The sequence below is a fragment of the Oncorhynchus masou genome, chromosome 8 (assembly GCF_036934945.1).
Source record: "Oncorhynchus masou masou isolate Uvic2021 chromosome 8, UVic_Omas_1.1, whole genome shotgun sequence".
In the NCBI taxonomy this organism is placed as follows: Eukaryota; Metazoa; Chordata; class Actinopteri; order Salmoniformes; family Salmonidae; genus Oncorhynchus; species Oncorhynchus masou.
The window spans coordinates 10,503,483-10,521,528 of record NC_088219.1 but is presented as its reverse complement, the minus strand read 5'-3'; the positions used below and the strand labels follow the sequence as shown (position 1 = coordinate 10,521,528).

Below are 18,046 nucleotides of genomic sequence, written 5' to 3'. Positions count from 1 at the left end.
TCTGTTTCTATTATTTGCAAACGTTGCTATGAAATGAGCAGCAGCAGTACAGAACCATCTGCACATTAGATGGAAAATTCCTCACTTGCTAGATGCACAATTAAAGGGGAATTAGTCCAAAATCTAAAAGTGTTATTTTTCTTCCATGGTCTTCTGATGTGATTTAAGCATTGACATTGACCCAGGACATCCAATTGTGCTGGTTCTCTACAAACAATTGGAATTTGAGAGTGAAACCCCCCCAAAATCTAAAAACAGAAAAAATAAAATTGGGGGAAAATATACAACATAATTTGGGGAAGAAATCACATTTTATAGAGCCCCCACTTATTTATTAACCATTATTTTAGCAGGTATAATGACAGAAAACAGTGTACCACTGTCTTGTACACTTTAAGGACCCAGGGAAGCAGAGAAGAATGTGCCTATTTCAAGACAGAGTTCACGGAAGAACCTATGTAGAAGGACAGTTGCAATTGTGGTGTGGATCATGATCCTGAGTTCATGGAGTGCCCTGTAAGGGTGAAATTGAGGTGGCAAAAGTTAAAGCGGTCAATCGAATCTCCTATGCCGAGGCAAATAAAATAATTGAGAAAACAAGTGATGCTGGTGAATATATGGTGGTGGATACACCACAGCATGTAGTAAATGTTTGCCCCCAGACAAAAAATACCATGCGTGTTAAAAAGTTTTATTTTGTTGCGTTCATTGCCACAGTTATAAACTGTACAGCATAAGTCGAAGAAACTGGACATTATTGCGGCTGCGGCAGAAACGTTTTTGAAAATGAAGACTTACAAGGGGTACTGGCGTCGGAAAACCCGCACTCCCAGGATCACCTGGAGCCTGTGTATGGATCAGATCCGTTTTATTTGTTTTTAACGTAAACATTTTTTTGTAGGTACGTTTTTGGGGGGTGAATCATGTTTCTATCCCGCATTGTAGATAGCGGGATGTGTGATCGTCAATATACCGTAGAAGAAAGTCTTATTCTGAAGGATTCCAAAAATTCGTGAACCGGAAGTACTTAGTTATTCTTGCATGCGTCACGGCAGTATGAGATAACACTCCTATCGTTTGTTTGCGGATGGCCATAACATTATAGAAGACGAGTCACAATAACAACACAGCTCACTTGCCTTCACAGCAAAGAAGTTCACTTTATTGTATTACTCAATACGTTGCAAGTTACATGTGTTACAAACAATACGTCAAGAAACAATAACGAAGCAGCAAGTAAGTGCTTGTTTGAGTTCGCAGCGAAACTCACGTGAAAGTGTGCCAGTACGGTTGTTCTTTTTCCCGAAGGAAGACGTGGGATTTGAGGGGGAAAATGGCCACCACATCTTCTCTTCCAGAGGAGGACCTCACCTGTCCCGTATGCCGAGACATCTTCAGAGACCCAGTCATCCTGTTGTGTAGCCACAGCTTCTGTAAAGACTGTATACATGGCTACTGGAGGGAGAGAGAAGTGAAGGAATGTCCAGTTTGTAGGAAAAGATCAAAACTCAGTGATGCACCCCTCAATCGGGCTTTGAAGAACCTCTGTGAGGCCTACTCAAAGGAGAAAGCATCTGCAAGTGTCCTCTGCAGTCTGCATGGGGAGAAATACAAACTTTTCTGTCGTGACCACGGACAACCTGCTTGCCTGGTGTGCCAGACTTCTGAGTTACACACAAACCACAAGTTCTGCCCCATGGACGAAGCTGCCAAAGAATATAAGGCGAGTGAGAAATAAACACTGTGTGGCAATAGAATAAACGCCTGTTACATTTAGCTTTTTCCTACAACATGCAACAATTACTGAACACCACTGCTTAGTGTAGGTGCTGATGCCCTTTAGAGAAAATGTTTTCTCAGTAACCTGATATATTTAAAATGTTACTGTTTAATTCCAGGAGTCTGTGCTGAAGCTCCTACAGAACAAACTGGAGGTCCTTGAGGCAGACAGTCGAACTTGTGTTCAAACGGCAGATACCATCACGGTAAGAGGGTAGCCTAGTGGTTAGAGCGTTGGACTAGTAACCGAAAGGTTGGAAGTTCAAATCCCCGAGCTGAAAAGGTACAAATCTGTTGTTCTGCCCCTGAACAGGCAGTTCTGTTCCTAGGCCGTCATTGAAAATAATATTTTGTTCTTAACTGACTTGCCTAGTTAAATAAAGGTCAAATCAAAAAGAACTGAGTGGCTTTTATGTTTCTGTGTAGAGTTTCCCTCAGCCAGCAGATCTGACTCGCTTGCTTACAGCTGCACAATGGTCGGACAGGCTTCCTATGGAGATTAAGACACTGCAGAGCCAGGCCTCCCGAGTGGCATAGCAATCTAAGGCGTCACTACAGACCCGGGGTCGATCCCAGGCTGTGTCACAACCGGCCGTGATCGAGAGTCCCATAGGGCGGCACACAATTGGCCCAGCGTCGTCCGGGTTAGGGGAGAGTTTGACTGGGGGTGGGCTTTTACTTGGCTCATCGTGCTCTAGGCATCCCTTGTGGCAGGCCTGCAGGCTGACTTCGGGTGTCAGTTGAACAGTGTTTCCTCCGATACATTGATGCTGCTGCCATCTGAGTTAAGTGGGCGTGTGTTGAGGCGCAGTTTGGTGGGTCATTTTTCAGAGGACACATGACTCGACCTTCGCCTCGCCCGTTGGAGAGTTGCAGTGATGAGACAAGATCAAAATTGAGGAGAAAAAGTGGGTAAAAATAAAAAATGTGTATCTATTTATAAATATCTCACATAAACACACACGCACAGTACCAGTCAAAAGTTTGGGCACCTACTCATTCCAGTTTTTTAAATTATAATAATGAAGACATCAAAACTATGAAATAGCACACATGGAATCATGTAGTAACCAAAAAACTGTAAAACAAATCAAAAAATATATTTGAGGTTCTTCAGAGTAGCCACCCTTTGCCTTGATGACAGCTTTGCACACTCTTGGCATTCCGTGGACTCCATCAAAAAAACAACCCACTCCTTCAGTCACAGTTCAAATCTCACCCCTCCCACAGGGAATCTCACTGAACTCACATGTAAGAAGGGAGAGACTCTTCGTCAAAAAACAATAGAATGGATGGAGTGGGCTTCCTCTTTCCATGTGGGTCATTCGGTATGCACCAACAAGGTGATCCAATTCGTCACGTATATACTTTGCATTCGTTTCTAGCGTCATCCCAGAGATGACACCCTTGATAGGTTCCCTGCATTGAGGATCCTCACACAGCACATTTCCAACCTATATCTTCTAGAGGTGCAGAGCACTCTCCTTCTGTTCCATAGATGCACAGAAAACCAAAATAAGCCAATTTCCCGTTACTCTCATCGATGTCGCCTTATCCAACACATCCATGATTTGTATAGACTTCAAACTGATCTCCCGGGTAACACCAATCCTTATTTCCTTTCGTATTCACCACTGTAATATAATTCTTCTCACTCATCTCCATTCGACACGCCATCTGATTCAAACAGAACATCCATTTGCGCCATTTCCCCTTTCAACATCACATTTCCAGCACATCGCCTTGAACAACAAAGTAGCTGATAGTCTGACACTGCCTTTCCAAAATGGCTGCTGTGGCTTCTGCTACCTCGCAGGAGGACTAAAGGGGCAGTTTTACAGAAAACTACAAGTTGTTCAATCTTCTTGGTGTAACAGATGGGATCATTCGGAGTACAAGGCCTTTTTCCATCCTTGGGTTGAGGTATGTTTTCTGGGCCATATCTCCCACACTCTGCTGTTGACCTAACCAGGAAGTCTGTCTGACCATAGTGCATCTGTAAGCAAGCGGGCCGTATCTGCTGGCTAAGTTTCCCTTCGTTCCCTGGATTTGTGGCTGAACCGAATTACCTTAAAGAATAACAATAGTAGGGTTACAAAATGCCCTGGTTTGAGGATTACTGGATTTCCTCCTCACTACCTCTCAATTCCAGATATCTTCCAACCAGGATTTCTGGTAAACCAGGGAATTGTTTTGAAATTTAGGGACATTTTCCATCGGGTAAATAGTAATATTATAAATTTATTGGGCTGAAATAATAGGTGCTGCTACTAATCACAGTTCAGAGCCAATATTCTATGAGGTGCCTGTAGTGAGAAGCGGTAGAATATTTGAGGTGCTGGTACTCCACTTGTGTGCACCCGTACGTATGCAGACATGCATGCCAGGCGGTGTCTGAGACTCCAGCCACCCGACACATGGACTGTTCTCTTTTCTCCCGTCTGGCAGGCGGTACCGCTTCATAAAGGCTCAGACAAACAGACTCCTAAATGGCTTCTATCCCCTTGCTGTGAGTCTGTTAAGTGGCTACTACTGTGTTTCCTCTACCACAGACGATCCACACTGACTCTGCCCATTCACAGGTCTCTACCTGGCAAATAAATATTCCATATGCACAAAAAGCCTATTTCTCTCATATTTTGTGCACATTTGTTTACATCCCTGTTAGTGAGCATTTCTCCTTTGCCAAGATTATCCATCTACCTGACAGGTGTGGAATATTAAGAAGCAGATTAAAGCGCATGATCATTACACAGGTGCAGTAATTTGGCAGTATGGGGGGGGGGGGGTATTTCTGTCTGTAATAAATCACTTTTGTATGGAAAAAAACAACAAAATTGTTGTTTTTGGTTGGGCCTAGCTCCCCAGTGGGTGGGCCTGGCTCCCAAATGGGTGGGCCCCTGCCCGTTTGTGTGAATTGCATTGCTTTTTCAATTTACTGATTTCCTAACTCAGTAAAAATGGAAATTGTTGCATGTTTTTCCCCCTGTGTATATGTACAGTCAGAAGTTTACATACACCTTAGCCAAATACATTCAAACTCAGTTTTTAACAATTCCTAACATTTAATCCTGGTATAAAGACCCTGTCTTCGGTCAGTTAAGATCACCACTTTATTTTAAGAATTTGAAATGTCAGAATAGAGATTTGAGCTTTTATTACTTTCATCATATTCCCAGTGGGTCAGAAGTTTACATACACTCAATTAGTATTTGGTAGCATTGCCTTAAACAATTTAAACTTGGGTCAAACATTTTGGGTATCCTTCCACAAGTTTCCCACAATAAGTTAGGTGAATTTTGTTCCATTCCTCCTGACAAGGCTGGTGTAACTGAGTCAGGTTTGTAGGCCTCCTTGCTCGCACGCACTTTTTCAGTTCTGCCCACAAATTTTCTATGGGATTGATGTCAGGGCTTTGTGATGGCCACTCCAATACCTTGACTTTGTTGTCCTTAAGCCATTTTGCCACAACTTTGGAAGTATGCTTCGGGTCATTGTCCATTTGGAAGACTGACTTGCGACCAAACTTTAACTTCCTGACTGATGTCTTGAGATGTTGCTTCAATATATCCACATACATTTCCTGCCTCGATGCCATCTATTTTGTGAAGTGCACCAGTCCCTCCTGTAGCAAAGCACCCCCACAACATGATGCTGCCTCCCCTGTGCTTCACGGTTGGGATGGTTTTCTTCGGCTTGCAAGCCTCCCACTTTTTCCTCCAAACATAAAGATGGTCATTATGGCCAAACAGTTCTATTTTTGTTTCATCAGGCCAGAGGACATTTCTCCAAAAAGTACGATCTTTGTCCCCATGTGCAGTTGCAAACCGTAGTCTGGCTTTTTTTGTGGCCGTTTGGAGCAGTGGCTTCTTCCTTGCGGAGCGGCCTTTCGGCTTATGTCGATATAGGACTTGTTTTACTGTGACTCCTTTTACTTTTTTACATTTTTATTCTGAGGTCTTGGCTGATTTCTTTAGATTTTCCCATGATGTCAAGCTAAGAGGCGCTGAGTTTGAAGGTAGGCCTTGAAATACATCCACAGGTACACCGCCAATTGACTCAAATGATGCCAATTAGCCTATCAGAAACTTTTAATGCTATGACATGATTTTCTGGAGTTTTCCAAGCTGTTTAAAGGCAGTAAACATAGGGTATGTAAACTTCTGACCCACTGGAATTGTGATAGTGAAAAGATCTGTCTGTAAACAATTGTTTGAAAAATTACTTGTTATACACAAATTAGATGTCCTAACCGACTTGCCAAAACTATAGTTTGTTAACAAGAAAATTGTGAAGTGTTTGAAAAACGAGTTTTAATGACTCCAAAATTAGTGAATGAAAACCTCCAACTTCAAGTGTGCGTGTATATATTCCTGTTACCAGTCACTATTCAGCCCGGTTTACATGTATATCCCACCAGTCTACCAGTATGTATACACAACCACTCCAGTTCCCCTGAACATTGAATAAGGTACTGACCTGTATATACTTGCATTCTTGTTTCTTTAACTCACATATCTAATCATCGTCATTATCTATATTAGTATTTTATGTATTATCTATTTAAATTATCTAAATTATTTATCTCCATCTACATTATTATCGTTATTATTTATCTTATTAGTATCTAAATTCTTTATCTTTATTATTTATATTATTAGCATCTAAATTCTTTATTTATTAGTATCTAAATTATTGTCTTATCTATTTGAATTATTTATATCCATATTTGTATTTTTATTAGCATCTAAATTATTATCTTTATTATTATCGTTATTTATATTATTAGCATCTAAATTATCTTTATTTATAATTGTCTTATCTATTTTATTAATAATTTAGATACTAATATAAAATTACTAATAAAATAGATAAGACAATATAAATAATAAAGATAATTTAGATACTAATATAAAATTACTATCATCATCACTGCGTTGTTGGGAAAGAGCTCTCAAGGTAAGAACTTCACTGTGCTGTTTTAACACCTGTTGTATCCTGTGCACATGGTGAATAAACTTTAAAACTCATTCAAGCTCTGGATGTGTTGTCTTCAGAGCCAGGCCCTGTCCACAGAGAGGAAAATAAGGGAACAGTTTGAGGAGCTTCACCAGTTTCTACGGAATGAAACGGTAGTCAGGATAGCTGCCCTGAAGCAAGACCAAGACAACAAGAGTCAAATGATGATGAGGAAGATTGAGGAGATGAACAGAGAGATATCGTCCCTTTCTGACACCATCCAAACCCTAGAGGAGGAGCTAGGGGCTGAAAACATTTCTTTGCTCCAGGTAAGAGACAAAAAAGAGAGATCTCCCTCTGTTTTAAGTAGAGAATTGAAACTTCTACATCTTGATAATGTCATGTCTAATCTGACACTTTGTTCTCCTGCAGGACTATGAGGTCATCAAGAAAAGGTAAGGGATCTTCCCTCGTTTCTATCCCCTCTGTGGTTCTGAACCCAACCCTACAGCAGCACTGACTACCTCTAACCTGTACCCCCGCTCACTGATTCGGTACCGGTACCCCATGTACATAGCCTCGTTTTTGTTACTTTTTGTTTTTTACTTTTGTTTATTTGGTAAATATTTTCTTAACTCTTCTTGAACTACACTGTTGGTCAAGGGCTTGTATTCAGCATTTCATGGTAAAGTCTTCACTTGTTGTATTCGGTGCACTTGACAAATAAAGTTTGATTTGATTTCATGTTCTCTCCCCTCTGTGGTTCTGAACCCAACCCTACAGCAGCACTGACTCCTTAATGTTCTCCCAGAGTTCAGTGCATATTGCCAGATCCAGAGAGGGTTTCAGGGGCGCTGATTGATGTGGCCAGACACCTTGGCAACCTGCAGTTCAGAGTCTGGGAGAATATGCAGGAAATTGTTGAGTACAGTGAGTACTATTTTATGATGATAATAATACATACATAGGATTTATATAGAGCTTTTCAAGGACCCAAAGACGCTTTACAATTGTATAGAATAAAATATACAAGGTAAAACAACAAATAAACAATATCACACTTATTTCAATATGTGTAAATCACGGGACTCAACACTGAAGGGGAAAAAAAGTCATCCGTTTTGTATAAACATGACCTGCTCCTACTACTACGAGTTCCCACTTTAAAATAATCTGTGTTCTCTCTCCTCTCAGCTCCTGTGATTCTGGATCCCAACACTGCTCACCCAGATCTCATCCTGTCTGGTGACCTGACCAGCTTCACATGCAGACTCAGTGATGACCAACAGCAGATTCCTGACAACCCAGAGAGGTTTAAACACCGCTATGCTGTCCTGGGCTCCGAGGGCTTCAGCTCGGGGACACACAGTTGGGACGTAGAGGTTGGGGACAGCAAAGAGTGGGCAGTAGGTGTAGCCATAGAGTCTTGCGATAGGAAGGAGACGTCTCGGTGGCACATTAGTGGAGTCTGGTATGTACTCTCAAGAGAAGGAAGTGACTATATTGACCAAGTGTCACCGAATGCATGTTACTGTCTTGAACCCTTTAAAGTGCAACCCCAGAGGATCCGAGTGCAGCTGGACTGGGACAAAGAAACGGTGTCACTTTCTGATCCTGTCAATAACCAACGCATTGGGTGTTTCTTCAAAAACCCACAAATATTTTCACTGAGTTTCACTGAGAGAATTTTTCCGTTTCTCAGTGGGGACTACGTCAGGGTTATGCCAGTGAAGGCCTCTGTAACAGTATAGTACAGTTAGAGCTGATAATTACACAAGGCCTCTGTAACAGTATAGTACAGTTAGAGCTGATAATTACACAAGGCCTCTGTAACAGTATAGTACAGTTAGAGCTGATAATTACACAAGGCCTCTGTAACAGTATAGTACAGTTAGAGCTGATAATTACACAAGGCCTCTGTAACAGTATAGTACAGTTAGAGCTGATAATTACACAAGGCCTCTGTAACAGTATAGTACAGTTAGAGCTGATAATTACACAAGGCCTCTGTAACAGTATAGTACAGTTAGAGCTGATAATTACACAAGGCCTCTGTAACAGTATAGTACAGTTAGAGCTGATAATTACACAAGGCCTCTGTAACAGTATAGTACAGTTAGAGCTGATAATTACACAAGGCCTCTGTAACAGTATAGTACAGTTAGAGCTGATAATTACACAAGTCGGGGTTCCTGTGAAAACAAAACTACAAGCTAAAAGGAAATTGACAAAAACGATTGCTGTGGGAACATTGTTGACCAATTTCAAATGCATTAATTGAAACAAATCAGTTTGTTAATTTTAATGTGTCTTAATATCCGTAAACTCTTGTCTGATAGACATGAGAACTGCAGGTTTAGTTCTGTTTGCTGTGTTTCAGTGAGTGTGCCTGCTGCTGAATCTCATTCAACATCGACTTAATGGGACAGATTTGGAATATATCGGGGGGGGGGTTCCATTTTGCCAGGTGTACTGAACACAGATATCCTCGTTGTCCTTTTGAACAGTTTGACTAGGGAATTGTTACTGTTCAGTTAATCTTCTAGTGAAGTATCCGCTAACCAAGTATGGTACAGCAATCTGTCAGTCAATGACATGCATTAATTAGTTGATGCAACACTACCTTTGACTCAGCTTGGCAGTGACTGAGATCCCACTCCCCCTCTCTCTCCCACTTCCTCTCCAAAGAACTGACTCCCTCTCACTTCCTGAATTCATCCTTCTGGTTTTTTATTTACTTTTACTGTTTCGTTATTTAGCCTTTTTAAGCGCTTTTAGGTTTCTTCTCTATCAGTAATGGGCTTCCTGTTTGTGAAGTGTGTTTCTCCATTCTAGTGTAATTCTATGTAAGTTGAGTAATTGCTGCTGTGTTTAATACCATGGTTATGTTTTACAGCCTTTCTCATGTATTACGCCAGTTTTCATTTTATACATAAAATTACATTTAAATCTGTGTTTGTCTGTCTGACATTACATTTCAGTCATCCTCATCCAGAGAGATTTACAGTAGTGAATTAATCATTTTTTAAACTTTTTTTTGTGCTGGTCCTCTGGGAATTGAAACCCTCAACCCTGGCGTGACAAGTGCCCTGCATTACCAACTGAGCCAAATGGGACTTCCATATTTAAATCTTAACGGTTTGTTGTTCTCAATGGGTCGGTGTCCAGGGCACAGATTAAGCCTAGTCCTGGACTAAAAAGCTCTTTCAGTGAAGAATCTCCATGGAGAATTACTTTTAGTCCTGGTCTAGGTTTAACCTGTGTCTGGGAAACCAGTCCTTTAGAACAGTATAACAACATCAGTAGTGGAGGACTGACTTTAGTTCACACAGACGGGCAGCAGTAGTAGAGGACTGAGTTCAGTTCACACAGACAGGCAGCAGTAGTAGAGGACTGAGTTCAGTTCACACAGACAGGCAGCAGTAGTAGAGGACTGAGTTCAGTTCACACAGACAGGCAGCAGTAGTGGAGGACTGACTTCAGTTCACACAGACAGGCAGCAGTAGTGGAGGACTGAGTTCAGTTCACACAGACAGGCAGCAGTAGTGGAGGACTGAGTTCAGTTCACACAGACAGGCAGCAGTAGTGGAGGACTGAGTTCAGTTCACACAGACAGGCAGCAGTAGTGGAGGACTGAGTTCAGTTCACACAGACAGGCAGCAGTAGTGGAGGACTGAGTTCAGTTCACACAGACAGGCAGCAGTAGTAGAGGACTGAGTTCAGTTCACACAGACAGGCAGCAGGGGGAGTCATTGTCTGTTCTGTATTACAGATCTATGATTCTGCTTGGATGTAGTCTTTCATAGCCAGACCTTGGGCGAATAAAATAAACATATAGTTCTGATGTTACCCCATGGTTTATGATAGGAGTGTGTTTTATGGATATGCACAAGTGAGTATCAGTGATACCCAAGACCTGTCCAGACAACTCCTAGCCTGAGAGTGATTGATGGTGAGGGCTCCACCTTACCCTCTGAAAGGCTTGCTGCTAATTACATGGACAAGGGGGCCCTGATCAGTAGTCCTAGATCAGCAATGCTACTCTGAGACACTATGAATACAGGTTTAGATCTTCCCTAAATTGTAGGTGTGTGTGAGTCGGTGGGGAGAGGAGTGTCCTACAAGTGTTTTTGGTGGCCTGACCAGTCAGTTGTGGGGCGTCTCTGAAGCCTCAGTCCTTTAGTTCTTAATCTGAAACTCACCCTGCTCTCTACCTCTTCACTGTCTCTCTGTTGAAGGATGTCGTTCTCTGACCACACCTCCTTTCCTGAGCTCATGCCCTCAACAGACAGAACAGCAACACCAGCAGAGCTACAGCACCCCTCATTCTGAAATGACCACTCTTCAGAAAGGATATAGTCTACGATGCTCAGATTACAAATGGTTAACTAGGTAGCTAGGATATCAGTTCAGCAATTTACAGGAACATTTCATTAATAGGTCAATAAACATGTTTTTTGTCACTTATCATTTAAAATATAAAGTATAAGTGGAAAAATATCACCATCTGGGAATTAATAGATTAACAAATAGATATTAATAGACGACATAGTATACAATTAAGTGTGAATGGTGAACTCCTACTTTGAAGGGACAGGAAGTGTTGGTTGTGCATTTGGCCAATGACAGGTGTGACGACCATCCCACTCTGTCTGCCGTATTCTCTCTTTGTTCTTGTTTCCTTATTAGGATGCTGGTGGAGTTGGGAGGGTCATCAGCTACATGGGAAACACCTGGGCCCGCTGTGTCCCAGGATAAATACACCACTTCCCCATTCATGGAGGAGACTCTCTCCATGCAGACACCTTTATAGATGTTGTGTTTCTTGGTGGCGTTTTGGTTGTTTGCTTTAGCCCCTTTCAACACCCTGCATTATCGCATGCATGCAAAACACTTACACTACTGATTACACACACTATTGTATTTAAGTTGCTTTATTTAATAAATATATATTTTGTTACTTCTTATCTCCACGTTGTCTCCCTTTTGTTACGGGCTTTGAGCCAGCTCGTGACACAGGCATTCCACATTTAATCCCACCTACTTCTGAAAATTGAAATATGAAGTTGTTTTTTGGATTAATTTGCAATAACGAGAACAATGACACAAGCTTTTTTTTCTTCAGTTTTTGCAATATATATATATATATATATATATATATTAAGTTTTATTTTGAAAAACAATTGGCCAAAATGTTTACAGCCCTTGTGGAACCTGTTCGAAACATCCACAGTTATGGAGAAAGTTTTGGCTAAAGTAAAATCAGTGAAAATCATGAGAAGTGCGAAAGTTGTGTTTTTGCGGATCAGAAAAAAAATGTGTTGGATATCAATCGAGTTGATGGATATAATGTATCATGCTTTGAGCTACAGAGCAGGGCCCACGTCAAGCGAGATTTCTGGAGTCTCTGAGGATGTTGACATTGATCAGCCTTGTCTCAGGATGGTAAGTTGGTGGTTGAAGATATCCCTCTAGTGGTGTGGGGGCTGTGCTTTGGCAAAGTGGGTGGGGTTATATACTTCCTGTTTGGCCCTGTCCGGGGGTGTCCTCGGATGGGGCCACGGTGTCTCCTGACCCCTCCTGTCTCAGCCTCCAGTATTTATGCTGCAGTAGTTTATGTGTCGGGGGGCTGGGGTCAGTTTGTTATATCTGGAGTACTTCTCCTGTCCCATTCGGTGTCCTGTGTGATTCTAAGTGTCTCTCTAATTCTCTCCTTCTCTCTCTCTTTCTCTCTCTCGGAGGACCTGAGCCCTAGGACCATGCCCCAGGACTACCTGACATGATGACTCCTTGCTGTCCCCAGTCCACCTGGCCGTGCTGCTACTCCAGTTTCAACTGTTCTGCCTTATTATTATTCGACAATGCTGGTCATTTATGAACATTTGAACATCTTGGCCATGTTCTGTTATAATCTCCACCCGGCACAGCCAGAAGAGGACTGGCCACCCCACATAGCCTGGTTCCTCTCTAGGTTTCTTCCTAGGTTTTGGCCTTTCTAGGGAGTTTTTCCTAACCACCGTGCTTCTACACCTGCATTGCTTGCTGTTTGCGGTTTTAGGCTGGGTTTCTGTACAGCACTTTGAGATATCAGCTGATGTACGAAGGGCTATATAAATACATTTCATTTGATTTGATTGATCTATTAAAGGAAATTTGAGGAGTGGTCGATGCACGAATGATGAATCATTTGGTAAATGTCAGGAAGGAGAAGAGTTTGTCTGTTGGTAGACTGGTCGAATAGCTTTAAAGGTTCAGTGGTAGTGAAGACCAGTAGTCCTACAATGTAGCCTCCACCACAGCCTGAGTATCAACAGCAGGACAGAAATTCTGCATGTGAAGAAAGTGGACTTTGGAACTGGACAAATTGAAAGGAAGTCAAGAAAGATCTTTCTGGGATTCAAATATTTAACATCTAAAAAGCTCCATAAAGTACTGTCTCTTGCGGTTCCAACCGAGAGCCGATTGATGCTCCGGTGCGTCAATCAGATTAACATAATATAACAATCGCCATTAAAGTCTGTCAGTTTAAGATTGAGACGCATTCAAAGCAGATATCTCTATTGACCCCATCCGCCGATGTCACACTTCTGCATCTGCGGTGAAAGGTGGCAGAGCTAGAGGATGTTTGTCAGATATATATAAATATTTCTTAAGATAAAGCCCCAGAACCTGAGCAAGGTATTTGAGGACTGAAGGAGGGGGAATGTATATACAGTGGAGCAAAAAAAGTATTTAGTCAGCCACCAATTGTGCAAGTTCTCCCACTTAAAAGGATGAGAGAGGCCTGTAATTTTCATCATAGGTACACTTCAACTATGACAGACAAAATTAGAAGAAAAAAATTCCAGAAAATCACATTGTAGAATTTTGAATACATTTATTTGCAAATTATGGTGGAAAATAAGTTTTTGGTCACCTACAAACAAGCAAGATTTCTGGCTCTCATAGACCTGTAACTTCTTTAAGAGGCTCCTCTGTCCTCCACTCGTTACCTGTATTAATGGCACCTGTTTGAACTTGTTATCAGTATAAAAGACACCTGTCTTCAACCTCAAACAGTCACACTCCAAACTCCACTATGGCCAAGACCGAAGAGCTGTCAAAGGACACCAGAAACAAAATTGTAGACCTGCACCAGGCTGGGAAGACTGAATCTGCAATAGGTAAGCAGCTTGGTTTGAAGAAATCAACTGTGGGAGCAATTATTAGGAAATGGAAGACATACAAGACCACTGATAATCTCCCTCGATCTGGGGCTCCACGCAAGATCTCACCCCGTGGGGTCAAAATGATCACAAGAACGGTGAGCAAAAATCTCAGAACCACACGGGGGGGAACTAGTGAATGACCTGAAGAGAGCTGGGACCAAATTAACAAAGCCTACCATCAGTAACACGCTACGCCGCCAGGGACTCAAATCCTGCAGTGCCAGACGTGTCCCCTTGCTTAAGCCAGTACATGTAAAGGCCCGTCTGAAGTTTGCTAGAGAGCATTTGGATCCAGAAGAAGATTGGGAGAATATCATATTGTCAGATGAAACCAAAATATAACTTTTTGGTAAAAACTCAACTTGTCGTGTTTGGAGGACAAAGAATGCTGAGTTGCATCCAAAGAACACCATACCTACTGTGAAGCATGGGGGTGGAAACATTATGCTTTGGGACTGTTTTTCTGCAAAGGGACCAGGACGACTGATCCTTGTAAAGGAAAGAATGAATGGGGCCATGTATCGTGAGAATTTGAGTGAAAACCTTCTTCCATCAGCAAGGGCATTGAAGATGAAACGTGGCTGGGTCTTTCAGCACGACAATGATCCCAAACACACCGCCCGGTCAACGAAGGAGTGGCTTTGTAAGAAGCATTTCAAGGTCCTGGAGTGGCCTAGCCAGTCTCCAGATCTCAACCCCATAGAAAATCTTTGGAGGGAGTTGAAAGTCCGTGTTGCCCAGCAACAGCCCCAAAACATCACTGCTCTAGAGGAGATCTGCATGGAGGAATGGGCCAAAATACCAGCAACAGTGTGTGAAAACCTTGTGAAGACTTACAGAGAACGTTTGACCTCTGTCATTGCCAACAAAGGGACTAAATACTACTAAATACTTTTTTGCGCCCCACTGTATGTAAAAATGTGTTTTTGGCCTCCCGACTGGCGCAGTGGTCTAAGGCACTGCATCGCAGTGCTAGCTGTGTCACTAGAGATTCTGAGTTCTAGTCCAGGCTCTGTCGAAGCCGGCCGCGACCGGGAGACCCATGGGGCGGGGCACAATTGGCCCAGTGTCGGCTGGGTTAGAGGAGGGTTTGGCCGGCAGGGATATCCTTGTCTCATTGCGCACTAGTGACTCCTGTGGTGGGCCGGCGCAGTGTACGCTGACATGGTTGCCAGTTGTACGGTGTTTCCTCCGACACATTTGTGTGGCTGGCTTCCAGGTTGGATGGGCATTGTGTCAAGAAGCAGTGCGGCTTGGTTGGTTTGTGTTTCGGATGGATGCACAGCTCTCGACCTTTGCCTCTCCCGAGCCTGTACGGGAGTTGCAGCGATGAGACAAGACGAATTACTACCAATTGGATACCACGAAATTGGGGTGAAAATACAAAAATAAATAGTTTTAGGTGATTCATGGTAAATTCCCTTTCCCTGTAAGGAATTTATTTTTATTTTGTAATATTGTTTTACTCCCGTCCAGTTTGTGGCGATATTACACCTTTTGTGTGTATTTCGCCATAAAACCGAAAGAGGAAGTTGTTTGCGGAAGTAAGACACACTTGGGTGTGGGCAAAGATTTTTAGAAGGTTAGAGTTGAAATCAATAGCACAAAATACGTGTCTCTTGAATCATTTAAGTTATTATACTTAAACGTAAAGGTTGCCCGCATTTCAGGACTGAAAAACAGTACGTTCAAAGTGTAGCTGAAGAGAACACCCCGTCTTTTTAGAAAGTGAAAGTACTGCGTCTAACCTCAGTCTATTACAGATAAGAGATCGTGACTGGATAAGAAAATGGGTGCTGAAGGATCTACACCAACTCGTCTTCCACGCTGTACATTGTGCGATGGTGACTTCGAGGAGGCTGTCAAACTGACCTGTGCTCACTGCTTCTGTAAAGCCTGTCTAAAGGAATACTGGAGAAAAAATGAAAATCGGGAATGTCCAGTCTGCAAGAGAAAATCTTCTATGGCTGATCCTCCGCGCATGTAGCAGGAAGTAGTCTGTGAAGTGTTCAACTGCAGTCTAGTGAATGAATCATCGCTGCATTATTTGCACCTTTGTACTGCGATGACTACATCAGGAAATATATGATCCTTTCAACGCCTTTCTGAAGAAAATAGAGACTTGACTGTGTCCCAAATGGCAACCTATATAGTGCACTAATTTTGACCAGGACCATATTACATCTACTACCTGGCTGTAACAGAGATCCTACTCTTTCCCAAGTAAAGAACGGACCAGGACCATATTACATCTACTACCTGGCTGTAACAGAGATCCTACTCTTTCCCAAGTAAAGAACGGACCAGGACCATATTACATCTACTACCTGGCTGTAACAGAGATCCCAATTTTTATTTCCGTTTGTCGTTTAATTGTTAATTTGCTTTTTCACAGGGGTGTGTATTCATAGATGCCATGCTTCCCCCAAAAATGTACCAATAACAAAAATACATTTAGATTTTCGTCTCTGTGTTTCATAATTTTCCTTCAATTCGCAAGAGGCTGAAGGTATCTCACAGGAGAAAGTGTCCGAGCGAGCAAAACAGAGCCCCTCTGTCTCTCCACATGTACGCCATCTATCTGATGCTGTCTGGTATGACATTGGAGCCGCCCTTAGCATTGAAGGCAAGGGAAGCCAACGGACATTCTGCCACAGTGTCTTCTTATTCTCTCTGCCTTTAGGCCTATATATCACGGTTACAAGGCATATGAATTAACAGGTTAAAGAGCAAACAACACAAAAAAATCACAACACAGGCTGTAAAATGGCTTTTATTTTGGGCTTGGCTTCCTCAGTGATTTTACCCACACCCCGCTAGTGATTTGAAGAGATTCCTTGCCCATCATTTAACAGTCTGTCTGTCAGTCTGTGAAGTGTGCTATGGCATTGTACTGTACAATTCTATGATATTGCTACATTGTTTAAAATCTTGGTAATGTTTTATGGCCTTTGTCATGTTTTAAACCGATGTCTGTGCAGGTGACTATCCACACAGTTCAGTTAAGTTGATTTCTCCCCGTCTCAGCTGTCTTTTATCATAGCCTTCTGGTTTTCACCAATCAGCGTGCCCGATTGGACATTTGGACTCTGACCCTCCCACCCCAGGTCAGAGTGTCCTATTGGTCAGAAGAAGAAGATGCGAGTTTTGGCTGGTGACCAAATTGATTGTGTTTACTAGGAAGACTGTGCATGGATCTAAGAAAGTGTGAGTTGTGGGGTCTACAGTTGGGGTGTTAGTGCTGCTAAACGATGCTTAGTAACTAATAGTACTTGTTGCTACTTTCCTACATTTGTAACTGTTTTGTGATGGTACTGTTATCTTGCAGGTTTGTGTATATTTTAGATAGACAACACAAGCAACATGCACCAAGTGTCAGCATTACCTTAATTAATTGCATGAGTATTTATTTGCACAGTAGATATTATTTGGAGACAGTTATTTGTATAGCCCCTACTGTTATGACATGGTGCATTCTAGAACCTGCTAGAAGTCTTGGAGATGGTCCTCTGAGCTCTAGCATGCACAGTAAGATGTACTCCTGGGTGGCACCAGACAGATCAGATAACCACCAGGCTGGAGAGAGGATCATACAGCTGGCCTGTCAAAGTAATTAGTCAGTCTGTCTCTCTCTCCATCCATGAAGGCTGCTGAGGGGAGGACGGCTCATAACAATCTCTGGAACGGAGCAGATGGAATGGCATTAAACCATGTGTTTGTATTGGATACCATTCCACTGATTCCGCACCAATCATTACCACCAGGCCGTTCTCCTCAATCTCCTGTGATATACATATGCTGCTATGTGAATGTCCTTTTCATTCCTGTTATATATATATTTCTATTGCACGTACAAGTATAGTAATACTGTCAAGTGTATATGTTTAATACCTTTAGAACCTCAAGTCCATCCTAGGTATCACAAAGATCACTTCTTCTATGTGTGTGGTAATGTGTGAACTAAACCAGAGAACAAAACTCTGGATGTGAACACGTCTGCCTGGTTGTTGCCGGACCGCCTGTAGTGGGTCAGACTAAAGTAGAGTCGGTATAAGTCCGTAGCGGGTGAGGACTCAGAAGCCAACCGCTCAGACGGTTGC

The 18,046-nt window shown here is 42.3% G+C and overlaps 1 protein-coding gene across 1 annotated transcript; it reads left to right on the top strand.

The window, feature by feature from the left end:
- The first annotated feature begins 1,007 nt into the window (after window positions 1-1,007).
- LOC135544056 (zinc-binding protein A33-like) lies at window positions 1,008-9,691 on the top strand. Its single transcript, XM_064971422.1, has 6 exons — window positions 1,008-1,723; window positions 1,899-1,985; window positions 6,837-7,067; window positions 7,171-7,193; window positions 7,550-7,668; window positions 7,933-9,691. Exons 1-6 carry the CDS (start codon window positions 1,334-1,336, stop codon window positions 8,487-8,489), a joined length of 1,407 nt encoding a protein of 468 aa, XP_064827494.1. The 5' UTR covers window positions 1,008-1,333; the 3' UTR covers window positions 8,490-9,691.
- Window positions 9,692-18,046: the final 8,355 nt, after the last annotated feature.

Bases quoted from the DNA above. Each gene is read 5' to 3' on its own strand.
- LOC135544056 (XM_064971422.1), top strand. From the start codon at position 1,334: ATGGCCACCACATCTTCTCTTCCAGAGGAGGACCTCACCTGTCCCGTA. The intron at 1,724-1,898 runs GCGAGTGAGAAA...GTTTAATTCCAG, and splicing joins AAGCTGCCAAAGAATATAAG to GAGTCTGTGCTGAAGCTCCT. The intron at 7,194-7,549 runs GTAAGGGATCTT...ATGTTCTCCCAG, and splicing joins TATGAGGTCATCAAGAAAAG to AGTTCAGTGCATATTGCCAG.